The sequence below is a fragment of the Papaver somniferum genome, chromosome 11 (genome assembly GCF_003573695.1).
Source record: "Papaver somniferum cultivar HN1 chromosome 11, ASM357369v1, whole genome shotgun sequence".
Classification (NCBI taxonomy): domain Eukaryota; kingdom Viridiplantae; phylum Streptophyta; class Magnoliopsida; order Ranunculales; family Papaveraceae; genus Papaver; species Papaver somniferum.
In genome coordinates, this window is record NC_039368.1 from 53,952,381 (window position 1) to 53,976,253 (window position 23,873).

Genomic DNA, 23,873 nt, shown 5'->3' on the forward strand with positions numbered 1-23,873 from the left:
CTTTTCCACATTATATTTTCCATATAATTGAAATATCTCAAGTTGTACATAGTTCAATCAATTGGTAAATCCAACCTTTTGTTGTTGATTTAAATTGATTGACACTTGAACATTGATCTTTTGCATCGTTCAAGTTATTTCTCATATCAATCAGGCTCACAGATCTCTATCCGTTCGATTGCAGATTGTACTGAGAAATTGAGATATAACTCTTAGGTATATTTCCTTGATTGAGTCTGATGATCTAGTTGACTCTCTTGGAATTAAATTGGAGTTAGTCCATACAGATTGTCGAACGAAATATTGGGTGTGGTTGTTAGACCCCCGCTTTTTGAATTGGTATCAGAGCAGGCAAACACGTTAAATACCCCATAAGTCTGTGTTTGTACCAATCTGACTCTATGGACAGAAATCTCAAACAACGCATCACCAGTTCAGAAACGCTCTGAATTGGTTCAAAGCTTTGGTTCTCCCGAGAAATCTCTCATGTCCCCAATTGTCTGAAACTGTGTATAACTGGGACGCACGCCTAGATGATCAGTTTGATGATCTTTCAGATGAAAGTGATTCAGATGATGGACAAGATGTTGATGAAGAAGTCTCGCAATACATCAAGCTTTTTGACCATCTCTTAAAGAAAAATAAGTCAACATCTTGCTTGACTGATTTTGTGACTCCCTTGTGTCTAGAAAACAAGAAGACGAGAAATCTCTTTAAGGGTTATGATTGTGGGTATAATCTCTTAAAATCTTTTCTTAAAGATCGTGAAGAAGATGTGCGTTTAAAGAATTCTGAATGTCAAAATCTTCGTCGAAATATCTTTTTGTTGAAAGAAGAACTTGCTGAATCTGAAGCAAGATGTAGCTCTCAATAAAGTTGTTTTTAAAGATAGAGCAAACGTTTTTTCTCACGATAAAAACAATTGGAGGCTGACCTATCTGCTACTCATAACAAGGTCAATATGTTGTAAGTAAACTTGAAAAAGTTTAACCTTAGTTCAAAAAAATTATCCACTATGCTGGGAGCTTGTAAAAAACAGCGTGATACACGAGGTTTGGCTATGGAGGAATATACGCTCCAAGTTGTAGCAAGATTGATTTTGTTTGTACTAATAACAATTTCCAGCAGAAATATTTCACTGATGACAAAAGTGAAAAATTACCTTCAGCGGCAGAAGTTTCAAATAACAAGGGTTGTCAACCTCTTGTTTATAAGAGAACGGTTAATAACATTCCCTTTAGATCTTATTATTGCGGAAACAAGGATCATCTTGAGAGGAGATTTCGTTATCGTTTGCGGAATGAAAAACTTCATAACATTCTTATCTGGATGTCTAAGGAAGTAATCAAACATGTTTCTCATATTACTGGTCTTAAATGTCCAATCCTCAGACAAGGAAAGTGTTATGATGAGCCAATTCTTGCCTATAAAGATAACGCAAAGCCTTTTTACAGTTGTAAAAAGAATAATGTTAAAAGGACAAATGACTGCCGTGTTGATCTAATGAGTAAGAAAATTTCAAACTCTTATTTCATGGCTGAAGGAAGCTTTGGATCAAAAGTATCAACTATTCCTAAATATATTAATATCAATAATCGTGTTTCGGAACTCAAGACCAATATAAATAGACTCAAGTGTAGCATTAAGAAGGCAAGGAAGGCAGAAGCTTCAGGTAATACTTGTCCTACTTTTATTGATTCTCTTGAGGCTAATTCTATTGACTTCCCTGATGATGTTCAAGGAAACATTGTTGAGAATGTCAATATCCTTGATGAGTAATATGCTCTTCGATTTGCAACTTGACTACTTACAGTTGTGCATTCTCTTTGAGACCGTGTGAGGATGTACATGATTCTCAAGAAGATATCTTCTTCTTGACAAAGTGGTCTTTGTTGTATTTAATTTTAAAAATACTGATCATCTTACTGTTGAGCCTTGCTCTGGTTAATTATTACACTTGTAATATAAAAGAACATTGATTCTTGAGATAATACTCTTTGTTGTTTGCTTTGAAAGAACTTCTGTTAGAGCATTGCTCGGTTGAACCCACCAACCGTTGGTATGTCAAGTTTGGTTGTCATATTTTAGTGAATCAAAACTCATTTAAAGAGTCGCTTGATTATTTACTAGAGTCAACTTCGTGTAGGTTAGCTAGAAAGTTACTGGGATATGAGACTTACAAGTATTACATGAAGACTTGAAGAATGTGAAGAAGTAAAGATCTACAATGACGACATCATCCTTCCTCTTGAGGTTAGTAATATTTAACTTGAACTGTTTCATTCCTAACGTATCTTTCAAGTCGTGCATATTGAAAACATAACTGCGAAGCTGTGAATGATTATACTCGAGTTAGATATAGTATTAAGGAATTACAATACGAAGTATAACGTCTATCTTTTGAACTTCGTATATAAGACATCGACATAATCGTATGAATGCTATTGTGATTATGTATGGGTATGGGTGAAGATTTCGTCCTAAGAAACAATGTTTTACATTCGTTCAAAGGAAGTACAATTCATAAACTTGTTTTATGAATCGAAAGGGAAATCGCTAGGCTTATTGGTAGTGTTATTCATTGCAAATCTTTGGATTACCAATATGTGTGTTTAGTATAACCGCTCATAACTTGTTTATGTATCTTGGTAAAACTATTCACAATGCCTGAATTTTGTATTGGTATGAATTTTATTAGTGAAACCGATCTTAAGTAATCACCTGAGATGGTATGATCGATATTTGTAATTGGCGTTACCATTCCTAGTCATTGGGTAACCGATCCTAGAACTTGGTTGAGACTAATCACAAGATGTGTAATCAATCCTTGTAGTAGGTTAACAAGTTTTAGTAATTGTGTAACCGATCTTATAACTTGTGCAACCGATCACAAGTAAGTACCATAAATAAGTGGTAACCGATCCTGATACTTAGTTAACAATGTTTTGAAAACTAATGTGACCGATCCTAGTAGCCACATGGAGGTAGAACCGAAACTTGTTTTGGTAGAACCGAGAAACCCATTAATGGTGATTTAATAGGATAATCAATCACATAGTTCATGGAAGTCAGATGAACCAATTCTAAACTCGTTCGAAAGTGTGGCAAATCGGTTCCAAGATGAGTAAAGATGTAGACATACTTTGAACACGTGCAATAATTCTTATCTTTTATTGTTCAAAGATATTCCTTAATAAGTAAAGGAGAATCCCGAATTGAAATAAATTGAGAATCTTTTAATTAAGGTTTTTAGTTTTATATTCTTTTAATTTCCAGCAATTAAAATGCATATCTTTAGAAAATAAAAGTCGGTAATGTGCATTTACTAATTGGAGATTTTCTACTGAGATTTCGGTCAATATTTGGACAGAGCATTTCCAGGAATTATGAAAACTAAATTTGGAAATATATTGCATATCTTGAGAATATTTTTCGGCAGTTGGAGAGGATACCTGACTGGAGTTGGAGAGAAAAGAGAGCAAAATCGGGTGACTAACTTGGTTTAAATCAGTTTGAAAATTTTTCTAGTCTCTTGCATTTTCAATTCAATTTTTCTTTACTTCAGGTGATCTTAGATATCTATCAATGATTTGTGTTACCTGGTTTATGATTCCTACTAATTAATATGTCGGTAATTGGCCATAATCAAGCAGATGTTGAATTAGAACATCAAAAAAAAAATCTGAGTTTAGGGTTTTTTCTATTGATTCAAATATGGAGGATGGGACTTTGCCTTCATTGTTTATTCCTGATGAAATTATTGATGAATGTTTAGATGAATGGAAGTTCAGCCTTATCGGAAGACTAAATTTAGTAAAGTTGAAAATGGATGTTGTGGCTAACTCGTTGAAGAATCAATGGAAGGTTAAAGGTAATATTCAATTTATTCCTCTGGGAAAAGGTTTTTTTATCATTAAAATTGATACTGAAAAGGATATAAATTTGATACGGAAAGGTCATTGGTTCGTTGAAGATCAAATTCTGAGCTTAAGAGCTTGGGAACCGAGTTTTAATCCTGAAGAACAAAAAACTTCTTTAGCATTTGTTTGGGTTATGTTTCCAGGGCTTAGTATTGAGTATTGGAATGAAAATGTTATTATGGAAATGGGAAGAACTCTTGGGAAGCTTATAAGAGTTGATGAAACAACTCTCAATAGATCTGCAAGTTTTTATGCTCGTGTGCTAGTGGAAATTGATTTAAGTAAATCCATTCCTAATAAGATCTGTGTTAATACCAAATACAAAAAATTTGAACAAGTGGTTATGATTCCTCATTTACCAAAGTATTGTTGTCACTGTAATTCAATGGGTCACTATGGTTCAGAATGTAGAAAGCAAAAGAATGAGTTTAACCAGAGACAAAACAACAACAAGATTGAAAAGGTTAAGAAACAATGGAGGCCAAAGAATAAACAAGTTATTGATTTTGATACCTGCTCCCATGGTGCTGAGAATAATGAATGTGCTACTTCAGAACATATAATAGATTCTATTAATATTTCAAATGAGAATTGCAATAATCTGAGTGGTACACATAAGATTATGATGTCTGGTAGATTTCAAGTTCTAGAAACTATTGCAGAAGAATTCAAAGAAGACCTCAATTCACTAGAAATTTTTCCTAATATTGCTACTCAAAAGGTGAATTCTGAAAAAGGTGAATCAAGTTGAGTTATTAAAGAAATTCAACATACTGATGGTTTACTGCAATATTCCTTGATTCTCATCACTTTCTCTAATTTGGAAGAGACTGTTACCATTGAAGATGCAAATGATTCCAGTTCAGAAGATGGGTCAACACTTCATATTTACTTCATAATAGTTCAATTCCTCAACCTATTAAGATTTTAAAAAAGGATAATGCTACTTCTAATTCCCCTGTCCAAATTAAGAAGGTTGTTACTGAAAAAAGAAAACCTCCTAGTAAATATTTAAAATCTGGCCCAATTATTAGGAATGCAAGTAAAACAGTTCAGAAACTTGGGAATAAGGGAGTCCTTCCCCTAATGATGCTTCTCAATGATAGTGATGTACTGGAACATTAGAGGCCTTAAGAGGGAGAAGGCCAAAAATAAACTAAAAGCTTTAGTATTACAAAATAATCCCTCTTTAGTTTGGATTGCACAACCAAAAATTCATGATACCTCTAAGTTTAGAATCCATCTTCCTGGTATGCATCATCAACTTATTCATAATTCTTATGGAAATAAAAAGGCTAACATTTGGTTATATTGGAACATTTCACTTCCCACCCCAGTGGTGATTTTCTCTTCCAGACATGTATTACAGTGGAGATTGGTGATGTTTTAGTAACTGGTGTTCATGCAGATGTCTTAACCATAAACAAAAGAGAACTTTGGGTTGATTTATGTGACATTAGTGCTCTTAACAAACCTTGGATGATTATAGGTGATTTTAATACCATTCTCTCTGTGGATGAAAAAGGGGAGGTAAAAACCCTCTTACTAATGCTCTTAATGATATTAATGACTGGATAAATCATTGTGGTCTTTTTCAAGCTCCTAAAAGTGGTCTGCATTTTTCTTGGTCTAATGGGAGATATGGCAAGAAGAGAATTTTATGCAACCTTGATAGAGCTTTATTTAATCTTCTGTGGTTGAATAAATATAATGGATGAAAATATCAATTAACCTCAAGGGGAATTTATGATCATAGTTGTTTGATTGGTTCTGCCTTGGATATTACAAAACCTAAAAATTCACCTTTTAAGTTTCAATCAATGTAGTTAAGCCATCCTTCTTTTATGAAAGTAAATGCATGGAAATCCCATTTTTATTTTTATGAACAAATTAAAAAGATTGAAGATCATTTTGAAGCAATGGAACTGGGAAGTTTTTGGAGATGTTCAGAATAATTTGAAAAAAGTTGAGGAAAAGATGTATGAAGCTAATGTGTTATCTGATGAAAATCCATCTGACATTACTCTTCTTAACAATTATATCACTGCAAGGGGTGTTAGAGATGTAGCTGCTCAGAATTTACATACTTTTTTAAGTCAGAAAGCAAGAATGAATTGGATTAAATATGGGGATGCAAACACTGCAATTTTTCATACTTCTATCAAGTTGAGACAAACAAAAAATGTAATTTCAGAACTGGTGGATGATGTTGGTGGTATTATTTCAGATCAAGACCAAATAGCAAGTATGCTTATAGATTATTTCAAAAATAAGTTTGGATACCAATCAGTCCATATCACTGATTACAATTCTTGATGCAATTCCTGAAGTGGTATTAGTTGAAGATAATATTTTGTTGGAAAAAGTACCTTCTAAGGAAGAGATTAAGGAAGTTGTTTTCACTCTAATTGCAGATGGTTGACCTGGACCTGATGGTTTCACGGGTGCATTTTACAGAGCCACTTGGGACATTATTTCTGAAGAGCTAGTAGCTGCTATACAATATTGTTGGTTCAACCAAGTTATACCAGCTGGTCTTAATTCAAATTTTCTCATCCTGCTTCCTAAAGTCAAAGGTACAAAAAAGGTAAATCAATTCATACCTATTGGATTAAGTAACTTTTTCTTCAAAATCATTACTAAAATCATAACCATTAGAATAAGCACTTTTTTGCATAAATTAGTATCTCCTCAACAATGTGCTTTTGTTAAAGGAAGGAACATACATGAACAGATTTTATTGGCTTCTGAGCTTGTTAATGAAATGAATATTCAAAGAAGAGGAGGTAATGTAGGATTAAAATTAGACATTTCCCAGGCTTATGATACTTTGAGTTGGGATTTCTTACTAGCCGTTCTGAAAAAATATGGTTTTTCAATGGAATTTCGCAAATGGATCCAAATCCTTCTAAATACCACTAAAATTTCCATCCTTTTAAATGGTAGTCAAATTGGTTACTTTGGAGTATACAGATGTGTTAAACAAGGAGACCCCCTTTCACCCATTTAATATGTCTTAGATATAGATAAACTAAGTAGAAAGATTACTCAAAGAATCCAAGAAGGTAAAATTGTTCCTATGGTAATCAGAAGAGGAATATATCCATCACACTTATTTTTTGCTGATAACATCTTTATTTTCTGTAATGGAGGCAAGAATTCCATTCAAAATCTCATACTTCTTATGGAATATCAATCAGCTTCTGGTCAAGTAGTTAATGCAATAAAAAGTAAATGCTTTTTTGAAGGAACTTCTCAAACAAGGAAAAATCAGATTGCAGAAAACATGAATATTGTTCTCTCATACTTCCCAGATAAGTACCTTGGGGTGAAGCTTATGCCAGGTGTTGATGGTGGTTTTTAGCTTAGGGTTAAAATCGTAAAACCTTAGTGAAATAGTGACGTCACATTTGAGTAATAATATCGCCACTAGCACATTTATTGAAACATTCAACATGCTTGCGTAAAATTATCGGGGTACCTTTTTTATGTATATGCCATGCTCCACGGCAGGGACCTCGGTACTCACTGGAATCATCTATACACATGCCATCCACGCATGCTAGCCAAACGTGCCAATGACATGCTATGCCAGCCACATCTCCGCGCCAAAGGCATGCCGACCATGCCAGCCACACCACCGTGCCAATGGCCTGCCATGCCAGCCGCACCACCGTGCCAATGGCATGCCATGCCAGCCACATCTCCGTGCCAAAGGCATGCCGACCATGCCAGCCGCACCACCGTGCCAATGGCCTGCCATGCCAGCCACATCTCCACGCCAAAGGCATTCCGACCATGCCAGCCGCACCACCGTGCCAATGGCCTGCCATGCCAGCCACATCTCCGCGCCAAAGGCCTGCCGACCATGCCAGCCGCACCACCGTGCCAATGGCCTGCCATGCCAGCCACATCTCCGCGCCAAATGCATGTCGACCATGCCAGCCGCACCACCGTACCAATGGCCTGCCATGCCAGCCATATTTCCGCGCCAAAGGCATGCCAACCATGCCAGCCACACCACCATGCCAATGGCATGCCATGCCAGGCACATCTCCGCGCCAAAGGCATGCCGACCATGCCAGCCGCACCACCGTGCCAATGGCCTGCCATGCCAGCCACATCTCCGCGCCTAAGACTATGTCAAAATCCTAGCTTGGTCGTGCCTAAACCATGCCAAAGCCATACCGGCCATGCCTCCATGTCGCTGGATGCCAAACGAAGGGTTGCAACAATCAACGACCACCCTTCCCTCTAAGATGCAAATCTCATCCGTCCAAGTTCGCCACCAAACGCGTGGCAACTTTTGGCCCAATGCCAAGCCTTTATTTGTCCGCGCCTAAACTATGCCAAAACCCTAATTTGGCCGCCCCTAAAACTATGCCAAAATTCTATCTTGGACGCACCTAAACCATGCCAAAGCCATGCCGGCCATGCCTCCATGCCGCTGGCTTCCAAACAAAGGGTTGCAACAATCAACGGCCACCCTTCCCTCTAAGATGCAAATATCAGCCGTCCAAGTTCGCCAACAAACGCGTGGCAACTTTTGTCCCAATGCTAAGCCCTAATTTTGGTCGCGCCTAAACTATGCCCAAACCCTAATTTTGGCCGCGCCTAAAACTATGCCAAATCCTAGATTGGCCGCATCTAAACCATGTCGAAGCCATGCCGGCCATGCCTCCATGCCGCTGGCTGCCAAACGAAGGGTTGCAACAATCGACAGCCACCCTTCACTCTGAGATGAAAATATCAGCCGTCCAAGTTCGCCACCAAACGCGTGGAAACTTTTGGCCCAATGCCAGGCCCTAATTTTGGCCACGCCTAAAACTATGCCAAAACCCTAGTTTGGTCGCGCCTAAACCATGCCAAAGCCATGCCGGCCGTGCCTCCATGCAGCTGGCTGCCAAACGGAAGGTTGCAATAATCAATGGATGTCCTTCCTCCTGAGATGCAGATCTCAGCCGTACAAACTTGCCACCAAACGACTTGTGACAATATCTTGGCTACGGTGCCAACTCTTGGCCATGGTGCCAAAACCCTAATTTGGCGACGCCAAAGCCATGCCGGCCATGCCTCAATGCCGCTGGATGCCAAATGGAAGGTGGCAACAATCAACGACTGTCATTCCTCCCGAGATGCAGATCTCAGCCGTACAAACTTGCCACCAAATGACTTGTGGCGATCTCTTGGCTACGGTGCCAACTCTTGGCCACGATGACAAAGCCTTAATTTGGCCATGCCAAAGCCATGCCTCCATGCTACTGGCTTCCAAACGAAAGGTTAAAACAATCAACGTCTATCATTCCCCCTGATATGCAGATCTTAGCCGTACAAACTTGCCACCAAACGACTTGTGGAAACCTTCTACGCTGCCAACTCTTTGTCCACGATACATACTTAGCTATGCCAATTCTTTGGTCACGGCACCAAACCCTAATTATCCACGCCAAGAGCATGCGCAATCCATGCCAGCACCGTGGCCACGCCACCAGCTACCAACGGAAGGTAACCACAATCAACGGCTAACCTTCCTCTCAAGATGCGAAATCTCGGCCGTCGAAAGTCACCACCGAACCGGAAAGTCTCTCAATATTAACTTGCCAAACAATAGCAACATGATACACGTTTTCCACGAAAACACTCGAGACATCAAAACATGTCACAAACTGGGGGATGCTCATCAGGGTATTGGTCTGGCGGTTTACAGCGTACGGCGTACACTACGCCCGTTACAAGAAAGTGTCATAAGAGTGAGGCGGTTAGTAAATACAGGAAGTAATGGTGAAACTTTTCCTTCATTATGAAAACATCAATTCCAGGCGTTACCCGTTACCGCTTTCTTCCATTTCCTCAACTGTTTCCACCTCTTAGGAGACCAGGGTACGTTTTTGTTGCGACTTGTATAAATAGGTCTCACCTATTTCCACCAAAGGACAAGTTTTGGTCAGGAGAATACAACACTTAGAAATCACTTGTTAGCTTTCCCATATGTTAGCTTTCTACTTTATGATACAAATCGTCAAACAACTACTCTTCCCCAATCAACTATTCTGGTCTCAACACTCTCTTCGCTTCCCTCCCTAGACCAACCCTTCTCCTTCACTTTGTGACCGAAGCAAGTCTGGAACGGCCATTTCTTGGTTTATGACGGATTTATACATATTGATCTCTCGAATCAAAGTACTCCCTTGCAGTACATTGTTTAGGGTTTAGAATCGTTTCTCACCCACACGCTCGAAATTACCAAAATCAGCAGAAACTGTTTTCACCTTCAAACAATTGGCGACCACAGTGGGAGATCAGTCTCTCGGTTGCAATATCAACTTCTAGCTTTCAATTTCGTCTTTCAATTCCAAACTCAATATGGTAGAACTTAGATTCGGGTCAGCAACGAATCCTGAGAACACCAGCGCAGAAACCGTCCCTGTTGCTAACAATCCTCCCATCGGCATTAACACGCCGCCTACTAGTCCCAGCAGCACGGAAAGCGCTCCTTCAGGTACTACACCGCCAATCACCAGGGCCAGATCTGCTGCCACCCCTAACGCTTCTGCGCCGCCTACCAATCCCAGTAACACAGAAAGTGCTCTTTCAGGTGTTACATCACCAGTCACCAGGGACAGAGCTGGGCCTGCCGCCCCTAATGTTTCGTCGAGTATGGCACCTCCGACCATCACTAGGACACAGTTACTCCACCATTAGGACGAGAAACCGGAGGATCCAGAAGAGGCCGCCCCTATATCACCATTACTGATTTGATGGAAAGACAAGAGGTTCTTTCTAGAGCCCAGACGGACATGGCTTCGACTCAGAAAGAAGTACTTATCTTTCTCAAGACCTTAACGGAGCGGCTACCAGAGGAACCGCGCCATCCAGAGTCGATGAGGAACACCTCCAATACCCCTGGCACCGGCACCTCAGCAGGGCATACCTTTGCAGACGAATAAACTCACGCCAGAACCCCATTGGAGAGAAATCAACCGTCCAATTTCGTCACGCGAGAAGATTTAGAGCAACTTCTTCGGAATCGAATCAAAAGTGATAATGTAGACATGCATCAGCATCAACCCCCTTATCCGCCTGAAATACAAAGAATTCCTCTTCCAAGAGGATACGCTTATCCTCAATTCACCTTATACGACGGCACCGGGAACGCATGTGAACATATCTCTCGATTCCTGGAGTCCCTAGGAGAATACGAATACAACCACGTCCTATGTCTGAGGGAGTTTTCGAAGTCGCTTACCGGAAGAGCATACACGTGGTACAACAACATCACACCAAACAACATCTCCAACTGGGGTGACATGGTTACGGATTTCTACAAAAAGTACTTCTTCGTGTCTGAGCATGTTTCCTTCTTGGATCTAGGAGAGATGTTCCAACGAGATAACGAACATCCAAATGATTTTGTCAATAGATTCAGGGTTCAAGCGCTAGACTGTCACGACCCAAACGTGATCGAACATCAATTGGTGAATTCATGCATCAACGGTATGGCTCCCATCTATCGCGCCTTACTAGAGAACATGCGGTCCCATACGTTCTCCGAACTCCATGAGGCATCCAAAAGATCGGCCATGACAGCACCAACATTGTTAGAAAGAACCAGGCCAATTTGAGGCGAGGACGTACGCGAAACTCGAGGAAGTAGACGTATCGTCAACAAGCAATACAACACTGGTTCCTCCTCTGTGAGCGTAGTGGACGAAGGAGGGAAAAGGAAGGCCCTAGTGGCAGATCAACAACCTAAGCGTGCGACACCAGCACAACGGGCGTCTCCGCCACGGGGGGCCGCCGCTAAGGCTCCCATGCGTCGTCATGAAGCTGGAGAAACGTCCTGGATTTCCCGTTCCCGATCGAGGAAGTGATCGAACTCTTAGAGGCATGGATCCAAGACGATGTCATCATACTACCACCCCCCAGACGCCCACCGACGAGGCAGAGATGGAGCACCCTAAATACTGCCGCTATCACCCGTTTGTTCACCACCCGACCAGCGACTGCAATAGACTAAAGCATATCTTCAAGGAGAAGGTAGAGGCAGGGGAACTTCAGCTGGGAAATAAGGGAGTGCATAGAGATCCCCTTCCGGTCAGAGATTGCGGAATCTCTGGGGACTCCGTACACGAAACTGTACAATCCATGATGCAGCATGTGTGCGAAATTCTCTACTTTTCCAAGACGCAGCGTCAAGACATCTTCACGGCCCTCAATCTTGTTGTGTCGGGGAAACGATTTTTTACGGTTACGAAAGTAACGCCAGAAGCCCCGACTCTTTTAGGGGACAGCGCTGAAAAACACAACTGGGGACTGCTAACCACGACATATCTAAGGGGAACTGAGCTCGACAATACTTTGATCGATGCAACCTATGACTTCAATATCATTACCATCAAGACTCTGAGAGCTGCGGGAATTTTGAAGCAAGAGGCTACCCACTCCCCATCTATGGTCAAGAATGCAGAAGGAGAACCGATGAACGCATACGGCTACATTAGCCTCGAAATCAAGATGGGAGATGCTATAACGCGTGGAAAATTCCATATTGTCAAAGAACTTTAAAGTTATGACATGATCCTGGGGCGTTCTTGGGAATTCGACAACAAATCCAAATTGGGAGCATCCCCTCTGCCAGTGTCAACGCCCGAAAGATTTTCCAACAAGCCGTCCATCCTGATGCCGTATCAACAACTTACCAATTGAACTCGATTGCCCGAGGAAAGCCCATCCACGCTTGCTCATATATCCCAAACGCAAGTAAGTCTGGTCAAACAACCTTCTCTGCAACCAGTCACTTCTTCTCTTAACCCGTCGTGGGGACTCGATCCGATTATCAACACGGACACATTTGAGAGATGTGAGTGGGGTGCTGGGCCCTTTAAACGCTTCACCAAGAATTTGGAAGCTGCAGTCAAAGATGATGGGACCAAGAGTCAAACGGTTACAGAACACTCAAACTCGTTTCAAATTGGAGATGTGGTAGTCAAGGCGACCTCATTTCAAGTCGGAAACATAACAGTAAGGATGGTTGTTCGAACTGGTTCGCCCGAAGAAAGGGAAGATGAGACATATCTGGTGGCAGAGTCCTCTTAGGTGGTTACTGCAAACTCATCAATGCTGATAAGTTGGAAGGCGTAACGATTCAATCACGATGGCTCAAGCCCTTCAATACCTAAAGAGCTGTGCTGCTTTCTCCTCCAGCGTTCTTTTATTTTTTCCCTTTAGTATTTCCTTCAGCCATTTCCTTTTCCACTCAGTATTTGTATTTCCTCCAAGATGAATGCACCGTTTGCATTCCCAACTGGGGTTTCGATTCCTATTCAAAAATCATACCTTTCCTTTCTAACGAGTGTTCTGAATCTCAAAGGAAAAACACTAAATAAATCGCGAATCATCAGGAAACCATTACCCATCAAATCACGACCAGAAAAGCCGAAGCCCTGCAAAAAAATACTTTACTCGAAACTTTGAAGGGAAGAATATACAAGGAATCATCAGACGACAGGAAAGGTATGGAATATCAAACAACTTATTTTGATGAAGGCTTTTTCGAAAAAGAGGTTTTATTCAAAGAAGCTATAAGCGGGATGTTACTTGGCGAAACCATAACTTCGCCATGAATACAAAGAAGATAAAAATGAATCTGTGAAACATCAAAGCGGCTACACGCCAAAGAGAAACCGCAAAAAAGGAAACTGGTCATCGAAAGCAGACGCCCGGATCGCCAACGCCTCTGTCATAGCCCTTTCAAGCACTTTCCCCAACAATCTTTCGGACAACAAACGTTCCATTCAGAAGCCGCCTCCGTAACAACAACTCCAACATCCCACCCGGAAACCGCCTCAGCAGCAACAGTTTCCGCCTCCTGTCCAATACCCACTTCGACAACCGTCTCAGCATATGCCACCACAACTTCTCCAACGTCCCTGACAACAGTTTCGGTGTCCACTCCAAAAGCTGCTTCAGTTTCGTCAACCGCAGCGGCGTCTTCCTCGAAAGCTTTTTGAGCGGCTTTCGAGGGTGTCCCTGTCCATTCGCATCAGAATCAAGGATTATGACACCATCTCGGGTAGGGAAATTAAGCTGGCTCTTTCCTAGAAGTTTACTCAGTCTTCTGCCGCTTCAACCGAGAGGCGAGTTGTTCAGCCCCAACGCTGGGCTGTGAAGAAGTTTCATTTCCCTGAGGTATCTCAATGTGCTGGGATGCTTCATCATCTCCCCGCTTTTCCTCCATGTCCACCAGAGTCATGAAAGCCTGAGCATGCATCCGCACTCCACATAAATAGGTGAAAGGCATGCCCTGAATAATTTCGCCAGCTTCACGAAACAGAGAATTAATTCTGCCCGATGCCTCCTCATGAGAAGAAAACCAGTTTTCGTCGATCCCAAAGCTTCTCTCCGAAGAGTCAGAGGTACGGTTGTCACTGGAAGATCCCATTATCTACCACAAAATCAAAAGATGGGAAAAGTTCTCACCCTATCTGCACCAGCAATCTACATGAACAAGAAAACAGAGTGAGGAACCAGGAGAAAGCACGAGACGATACCTATAAAGAGGATAGACGTGATTCAAGACGATCTGTACGAACGAAGGATTCAAGATCGCCTCTTATATTCAGCAGAGTAATGAAATCCGAAAAAGGAAAACTTTCTATCAGTCGTGAATTAAGGCGTGATATAGGCTGGAAAAGATATTTGTCTATGCGAGTCAATTAGGGTTTGATAAAAAAACGTGGAAGTACGTGTTTGGAACATGCTGTCCTGCGTTATCGCTACTGCTCTACTGCCAGCCCCGGAACTTGGAAGCGAAATCGGCAGTATAACATGAGGAGGAGATCTAACACCTTTCATATGGACGTGATACTTTGGGATATGAATAAGGAAAGGATTTTCTACCCAAGCCACGCATGGAAAGAGGCAACCGGGATAGCAAGAGAGGCCAACAGTCCGCGCCACGCAGAGCCAACAGCCACGCCAAGCCAGCATCGTGCAAAGCCAGTGCCCATCCCAAGCCGATCCAATGCTAACGAGTCCATCCCAAGCCGATCCAATGCCTGCGTCTCCATCCCAAGCCGCACAATACCTGCGACTCCCATTCCAAGCCGACCAACGCCAGCGGATCCGTTTTAATCCAGACCATGCCAACGGCTTGCCAAACCAAGCCAGCAACGCCAATAACTCCGCGTTCCCTAGCCTGGCCAAGCTGACACCAACTGTTTGCATCCCGGCCAGCAACCATCTCTACCACTCTGCGGCCTAGCTAGCAGCACCACGAGCAGAATCTACGCAAAGCCACCAACACAAGAATCACGAATTCTCCTTACCTCCCGAAAAAGGTTAGACAGATCTTCCTGACCATCTCTTCATGACTTGGCATTTCGATTTTGTCCTTGTCTGTCACCATCTTATGCTTACCTCGCAACAAATCCCCTGTTCCGAGCTAAGCAGGGGACTTAATGTTGATGGTGGTTTTTAGCTTAGGGTTAAAATCGTAAAACCTTTGTCAAACAGTGACGTGACACTTGAGTAATAATGTCTCCACTAGCACATTTATTGAAACATTCAACATGTCTGCGTAAAATTACCGAGGTACCTTTTTTATATATATGCCATGCTCCACGGCAGGGCCCTCAGTACTCACTGGCATCATCTCTACACATGCCAACCATACATGATAGCCAAACATGCCAATGGCATGCTATGCCAGCCACATCTCCGCGCCAAAGGCATGCCGACCATGCCAGCCGCACCACCGTGCCAATGGCCTGCCATGCCTGCCACATCTCCACGCCAAAGGCATGCCGACCATGCCAGACGCACCACCGTGCCAATGGCCTACCATGCTAGCCACATCTCCGCACCAAAGGCATGCCAACCATGCCAGTCGCACCACCGTACCGATGGCCTACCATGCCAGCCACATCTTCGCGCCAAAGGCATGCCAACCATGCCAGCTGCACCACCGTGCCAATGGCATGCCATGCCAACCACATCTCCGCGCCAAAGGCATGCCGACCATGCCAGCTGCACCACCATGCCAATGGCCTGCCATGCCAGCCACATCTCCGCGCCTAAGACTATGCTAAAATCTTAGCTTGGCCGCGCCTAAGCCATGCCTCCATGCCGTTGGCTGCCAAGCGAAGGGTTGCAACAATCAACGGCCGCCCTTCCCTCTAAGATGCAAATCTCAGCCGTCCAAGTTCACCACCAAATGTGTGGCAACTTTTGGCCCAATGCCAAGCCCTAATTTTGGCCGCGCCTTGATGAGCACGAAAGTGCGACACATTTTCCCCCATAAATACATTAGCTGGGACTCATTTTATCACTAATAAACTTGTTTGTAGGTGTTTTTGGGCAATAAACGTTTTTGGAAGAATCGGCTCGAAAAAATGCTAAAGGCACCCCCGAAGGACACATGTTATTCAGACTCTCAGCTTTGGATAAGGGGTACATATTTACTAAGGGGCACCTAATTACTATTCAACACCCACCTGCTAAGGGCGCCTCACTTCCGGATAAGGGGCATCTCATCTTCTTTATTTGAATAACAAAAATTGGCAGGAAAGACTGGTTTTTGAACTGCCGAAATTAGAGTTTTGATTTTAGAGGAGACTGCGTGAGATTCAATGGCTGGAATTGATGGTATGGCTTTATGAGAGCAATATAGGAATGGTGTGGGCTTTGGAATCAACTAAAATTGTCTGGATAATCCACTCGAAGCAAGACAGGGAGTATGCTTTTCACGGGATATTTGTTCGGATTTTCTGCATTGAATTTCAACGAGACTCGGTCGGATTTGTTGCATGTTTTGTATTGATACCACCCTGTTACAACTAAACAGGGATGGTAAGTCTTTTGTTTTTGAAAGAGAAGGGAAGATCCCGTCGGCTAAATAAAACAGAATTTTGAAGATTTACAAAGATTTTGTTGGTGTTATTTTTAGAAGATTCGGAGGAGATATTATCCTGGGACTCTATTCTGCATTGATACGGGAAGATTTGAAGATTCAGAACACGTAATGAGATAAAAGAAAGAAGGTCACGTGAAATAGGGAAATTGAGATATTTTTAGCTATTCTCTGTGATACTTTTGGTAAATGGCGTGTGTCTGTTGCACGTTTGACTTCTACTGGGACTAAACTAAAACATGTTGGAGTGTTCTGATTAAGAGAATAACTCGTGAAGGATAGAAACAAAGAGACTTAATAGCTGCAGATGCGTCTAGGAAAGAAATAAATGAAATAATTCCCGAGAGTTAATGAGAAGATTTTGGAAGTGATTGCTACGAGTTTTGGATCCCTGTTGAGTATATAAAGACTGCTGGGATGTCATAGAGGGGGTATCGAGAGTTGGGATAGGCTACAGAGAAGAATAAGAAGCTGCAGAGCAGATTTCTCTGCTGCTGCAGAGAAGGAGAAGCTGAAGAACAATAAACTGATAAGAATTGTCGTTCTTGACCGTCATATCCAATCCATAAACGTCAGTTCTTCTACGACACCATATAACTATAGTTCTTCGCAACAGTTGCAACAGTGAGTTGTAACGACCGTTAAGCGTTGCAAACTTCTGGTTTATATTATTTTCCTCCCTTTTCTTCTTTGTAAACACCATTTGAGCTATAAAAATATATTTTGAGCGTGTTTTTCACTATGTGGAGCTAAACCTTTCTCTGGGACGACGGAGGAAACCAAAATTCATCATGTGGTAAATTCATTTAATTCTTTATATGATTATTTGCATTGAATTAAAATAGAAAAAAAAAATTCTTAATTAATTGTAATTTCGTTTGATGGTTTATGCTTAGGATTAATTCTTTTGATATGTCATGCTTAAGATTTACCATTAATATTTTAAGAATCTACCTTAGGCAAAGAAATAGAGTCAAAATTCTTATTGAATAAGCTATAACGGGTTAGAATAAATAGGTGAATCGCATGAGTTTGAATATTTGGTGGAATCCCAGTCCCAGTACCTCTTGCCTTTGTTTATTATTTTATTTGTACCTTTAAATTTAATCTCCACAAGTCTTAGAGTTCAAATCTTTATTACAACAACGACAATTAAAAATCAGATCACGCCTAAACTATGCCAAAACCCTAATTTTGGCCGTGCCTAAAACTATGCCAAAATCCTAGCTTGGCCACACCTAAACCATGCCAAAGCCATGCCGGCCATGCCTCCATGCCGCTGGCTGCCAAACGAAGGGTTGCAACAATCAATGACCACCCTTCCCTATGAGATGCAAATCTCAGCCGTCCAAGTTCGCCACCAAACGCGTGGCAACTTTTGGCCCAATGCCAAGCCCTAATTTTGGCCGCGCCTAAACTACGCCGAAACCCTAATTTTGGCCGCGCCTAAAACTATGCCAAAATCATAGCTTGGCCGCACGTAAACCATTCCAAAGCCATGCCGGCCATGCCTCCATGCCGCTGGCTTCCAAACGAAGGGTTGCAACATTCAACGACCACCCTTCCCTCTGAGATGCAAATCTCAGCCGTCCAAGTTCGCCACCAAACGCGTGGAAACTTTTGGCCCAATGCCAAGCCCTAATTTTGGTCGCGCCTAAAACTATGCCAAAATCCTAACTTGGCCGCGCCTAAACCATGCCAAAGTCATGCCGTCCATGCCTCCATGCCGCTGGCTGCCAAACGGAAGGTTGCAATAATCAACGGCTGTCCTTCCTCCTGAGATACAGATCTTAGCAGTACAAACTTGCCACCAAACGACTTGTGTAAATCTCTTGGCTATGGTGCCAACTCTTATCCACGGTGCCAAAACCCTAATTTAGCCACGCCAAAGCCATGTCGGCCATGCCTCCATGCCGCTGGATGCAAAATGGAAGGTGGTAACAATCAACGGTTGTCCTTCCTTCTGAGATGCAGATCTCAGCCGTACAAACTTGCCACCAAACGACTTGTGGCAATCTCTTGGCTACGGTGCCAACTCTTGGACACGACGACAAAGCCCTAATTTGGACACGCCAAAGCCATGCCGGCCATGCCTCCATGCTAATGCTGCCAAACGAAAGGTTGCAACAATCAACGGCTATCCTTCCCCCCGAGATGCAGATCTTAGCCGTACAAACGACTTGTGGCAACCTTTGGCTACGCTGCCAACTCTTTGGCCATGGCACATACTTAACTATGCCAATTCTTTGGTCACAACACCAAACCCTAGTTAGCCATGCCAAGAGCATGCACAAGCCATGCCAGCACCGTGGCCATGCCACCGGCTACTAACAGAAGGTAACCACAATCAACGGCTAACCTTCCTCTCAATATGCGAAATCTCGGCCGTCGAAAGTCACCACTGGAACGGCAAGCCTCTCAATCTTAACTTTCCAAACAATAACAACATGCTACACGTTTTCCACGAAAACACTCGAGACATCAAAACATGTTACAAACTGGGGGATGCTCATCAGGGTATTGGTCTGGCGGTTTACAGCGTGCGGCGTACACTACGAACGTTACAAGAAAGTGTCATAAGAGTGAGGCGGTTAGTAAATACAGGAAGTAATGGTAAAACGTTTCCTTCATTTTGGAAACATCAATTCCACGCGTTACCCGTTACCGCTTTCTTCCATTTCCTCAATCGTTTCCACATCTTACGAGACCAGGGTACGTTTTTGTTGCGACTTGTATAAATAGGTCTCACCTATTTCCACCAAAGGACAAGTTTTGGTCAGGAGAACACAACACTTAGAAATTACTTGTTATCTTTCCCATATGTTAGCTTTCCACTTTCTGATACAAGTCGTCAAACAACTACTATTCCCGAATTAGCTATTCTGGTCTCATCACTCTCTTCGCTTCCCTTCCTAGACCAACCCTTCTCCTTCACTTTGTGACCGAAGCAAGTCTGGAACGGAAATTTCTTGGTTTAGGCCGGATTTGTACAGATTGATCTCTCGAATCAAAGTACTCCCTTGCAGTACATTGTTTAGGGTTTAGATTCGTTTCTCACCCACACACTCGAAATTACCAAAATCAGCAGAAACTGTTTTCACCGTCAAACACTAGGTAAAATCAAGTCTGAACATTTATGGTAATTTGTTGAGTTACTTCAAAGAAGATTGGCAATTTGGGTAGGCCAATTTCTAAATTTTCAAGTAAGAATTACTTTGATTAACTTTGTTCTTTCTAGTATACCCATTCATAACATGTCAATATATAGATGTCCAAAGAAAGTAATACTTGCCTGTGAAAAAAAATAAGGAATTTTTTGTGGAGTGGCAATGCTGAAGACAAAAAGTATATTACTTTGGATTGGGAGCAGGTTTGTGTACCAATTGAATAAGGGGGTTTGGGTATTAGAAGAATGGAAGACATTAACAGAGCTTTACTGATGAAACTTCTTTGCAGAATCCTTAACTCTTAGGAGGTATCTTTTCTTTCTAGCCAAATTTCAAGATTCGAATGGTAATTGGATATCTTATTACAAGAAATCTTCTGTATGGCCTGGAATTAAATGGGTGCTAAATGATTTCTATGACAATATCAGATGGCTAGATGGGAATGGGGAAAAAATCTCCATCTTAAGTGGGTTATTCCTGAGGAAAAATCTCCTTGAAAGTAATATTATCAGTCTTTTTCCCTCAAATGAATACATTCTCAATAACAGTAATATGAAAGTTAAAGATTTGATACAGAATAAACAGTGGGTTATTCCTAAGGAAATGTTGGAATTCTTTTATACTTAAGACTTACATGTACTGTCGTTAGAAAATGATAAGATTGCATGGACTGGTACTCAAAATGGTGAATTCTCAGTTCAAAGTGCAGTGAATATAATAAGGAAGAAATAACCCAAACTTAAGTGGTATAAGAAAATCTGGCAACCTTGTGTTCTTCCTTACACTTCAGCTAACATTTGGAAAATTTCCAGAGGAGTCTGTCCAACTGATGAGAATGTGAAAAATAGAGGAATGCAATTGGCATCAATAAGCTTTCTTTGTAGAAAAGATCAAGACAATTTGGAACACATTCTTTGGAATTGTGATTATGGTCAAATCCCGTGGAAATGGATTGGTGGTATTTTCGCTTTTAAAAATCCTGAATCATTTGAAGATATAATGAATGCCTGCAATAGGAAAAGTTATGTTGTACAGGAAATTTGGTATATTGCAGCTTTCAATGTTATAGTGGACATTTGGTTTAGAAGGAACAAAGTTTACTTTGAGAATGTTACCCCTAACATTTCAGCAGCTAAGAAGAAAATATCAAGAATAATTAAAGACTGTGAAATCAGAATCAAGGGAGATATTTTTAACTCTACTTATGATCTGCAAATTTTAAAAATTTTCAATTTGAGTTGCAGAAAAGTTAAAAACTTCAGAATTATTGATTGCTTCTTTTATCTACCTGAACCTGATTGTACATTGCTTTGCCGTGATGGTGCTTCTAAAGGGAGACCTGGGAATTCTGGCTATGGATTCATTGCAAGAAATAATGAAGGAAATTTTTTGGCAGCTGAATGTGGTGGTCTTGGTGTATCTACCAACTATGTTGCAGAGATTATGGGTACTATTAATGCTCTGGAATGGGTAGTGAAAAATCTTAAAGACAAGGTAATTATAACCTTTGATTCTAAAGATGCTATTTCTGCTTTCAGCAAGAACAAACTTCCATGGTTTATCTGGAATCGTTGGATCCATATCTGTAGCAAGTTATCAGCTATTCACTTTAACCATGTGTATAGACAAATCAATGTCTCAGCTGCTTTCTTTGCTAAGAAAGGAGTAAATTTAGCAAAAGGCCAAGTTATGAAGTTCAATGAAAGACCTTCAAACATGAAGAGAATGGAATTCCCAGATATTACATATTACAGATTTGTGTAACTTTGGTTAGGGCGTATTTGTTCATTGTCCTTTTTCCTTGCTTTATTCTGGACATGTTGTCCTTCTTTAGTTTTCTTTTATTAATCTTTTGTAACTGTGATTATTTTGATTAATAAATTTTGTTTTTTTGGTTCAAAAAAAAAATTGAGAATATTTTCGGTTTTGGAAATTCCTTAGTGTCCAAACTTCCTTGGTCTATAAATATTGAAGTTTGCATTTCGAGCAAACTAATCCTTAGAGCCATCAAAACTACCTAGTTGTGTTGTTATTGGTGGAGCCGTCTATTGGGAGAGGGAAATACCTAATTAGGCGAAATCTCTTACTACTGCTCGTTTTAAAGACTTCTTTGGGATTGGGAAGCTCTACCAGTACCGTTGGTGGGAAACTAGATAATTGCAGTTTATGATTAGTTATCGATTGATTTGGTTGACTAACGGTTGTTGAACTTTTATTGCACCTAGTTTGTTTATGCTTGAGAATCTTCTCTTCTGATATAAGATTCAATCAAACTAGATCGAAGTATCGACGGGGATCTTTAGACTGTTTGCAGATCTGAAGACGTCTTGTGATAATCCATTGTTGACAAACTTTGTTCTGTGTGTGATTGATCACAAGAGATTCAAGTTGATTGTGTGCAGGAGTTTATTGAAGATCTAAGAAGATTTGAAGACAAGGAAGATTGCTTGTTTGAGTTCATAATCTTTGGTATGCACAAAACTTGATCGTTTGGGGATCCAACTATAATCGGTTTATATTTGTGATAACCTTGATTGATTAGTTGAGTAGATCGGCATCAATATATTGTCTTTGTGACTAAGAGTATTGATTGCAAAATCTAGACCAAACTACTTTGGTAGTTGTATTTCTAGATAGATTTAAGAACCCGACAAAGGAGTTTGTTGGGATAAACGGAAGAGCCTTTTGTCAAACTCATATCACTTGTTTGAAAAGAGTTGTTACCGAACAAATTTGTTGTTCCTTTACTGTTTGGAATACGAACCAAAGTAATTGTTTGAAGTGCGTGACTTATTGCAAGTTGGAGGCGCAGGGATACAGACGGAACTATGTGAACTATAAGTTTAGTTGCTTGGTCTCAACTATACGAAGTTGGTTTAGATTTTGTATAGCGGGTTAATCCTAAGAGTATTCAATTCTGGACAAGTTCCCGGGGTTTTTCTGCATTTGCGGTTTCCTCGTTAACAAAATCTTGTTGTGTCTTTTACTTTTCTATTTCCGCAATTATAATTATTTTTATTATAATTAGAAATAAAATACACAAACGTCAATTCCTAATTACTTGATAGCAATCCTATTGTGTTTGTTTAAGTCCGATCCTATTATCAAGTAATCATACTTCGTTATTGTATTGTCTCGATCTTATATCCATAGTTAATCATGCAAGTTATCTTGTCGTATTGTCTCGATCTTGTATCCATAGACTATCACACGAAGTGTGAACCGATTAGTTGTATTGTCTCGACTCAGTCCATAGACAATCACTTTCGGATAAAGGACTTATAGGTGGAAAATTTTAGATAGAGGTATATTTGGGTACCCTCGTCTTTTCAACAAATTACTTGTGCTATAAAATTCCTTTAGGGTGAGTAATTATGTCGTAAGTTTAGAACTTGTTGTTGATTTTATGCCAAAACATGCTTCTAAAATAAATTCCATCGGTTCCTTGGTTCTGAATTTTGGTTCGTCCACGAAAGTCCGTGCACCTGCTTCATGACCGAATGTACGGTTCCAATACTGACAAGTTTGGAAAGATTAACGTGTGACTCCAGGGTCTCCCTATGAAAAACACATATATACATCAAGGATTCTTTTTCCTCTGATATATGCTCGTTCCATATCGTCAAGATTCTCTTGTGATATCATGGAGTGCACAATGGATGGATGCAAAAAGGAAGACAAAGTTGAAGTTGGCAAAGTTATCGAGTTTCATGAGAACCCTCTTCTCATAACCTGCTATCATGCAGTTGATCATGAATACAATCTTCCAGTTCAGATGTCATCTCAATTGGTTGGAAATCTTCTTTGAGATTTTGGGGTTGTACGTGAACAACTTGAAATTGCAAAAAAGAATCTTGAGTTTCTGAAGACTGAACT

At 41.0% G+C, this 23,873-nt stretch overlaps 1 protein-coding gene across 1 annotated transcript; it reads left to right on the forward strand.

Moving 5' to 3' along the window:
• Positions 1-20,849: 20,849 nt before the first annotated feature.
• LOC113324428 lies at positions 20,850-21,761 on the forward strand. The gene has a single exon (XM_026572745.1). The coding sequence runs from the start codon at positions 20,850-20,852 to the stop codon at positions 21,759-21,761; it is 912 nt and encodes a 303-aa protein (XP_026428530.1).
• The last annotated feature ends 2,112 nt before the right edge of the window (positions 21,762-23,873 follow it).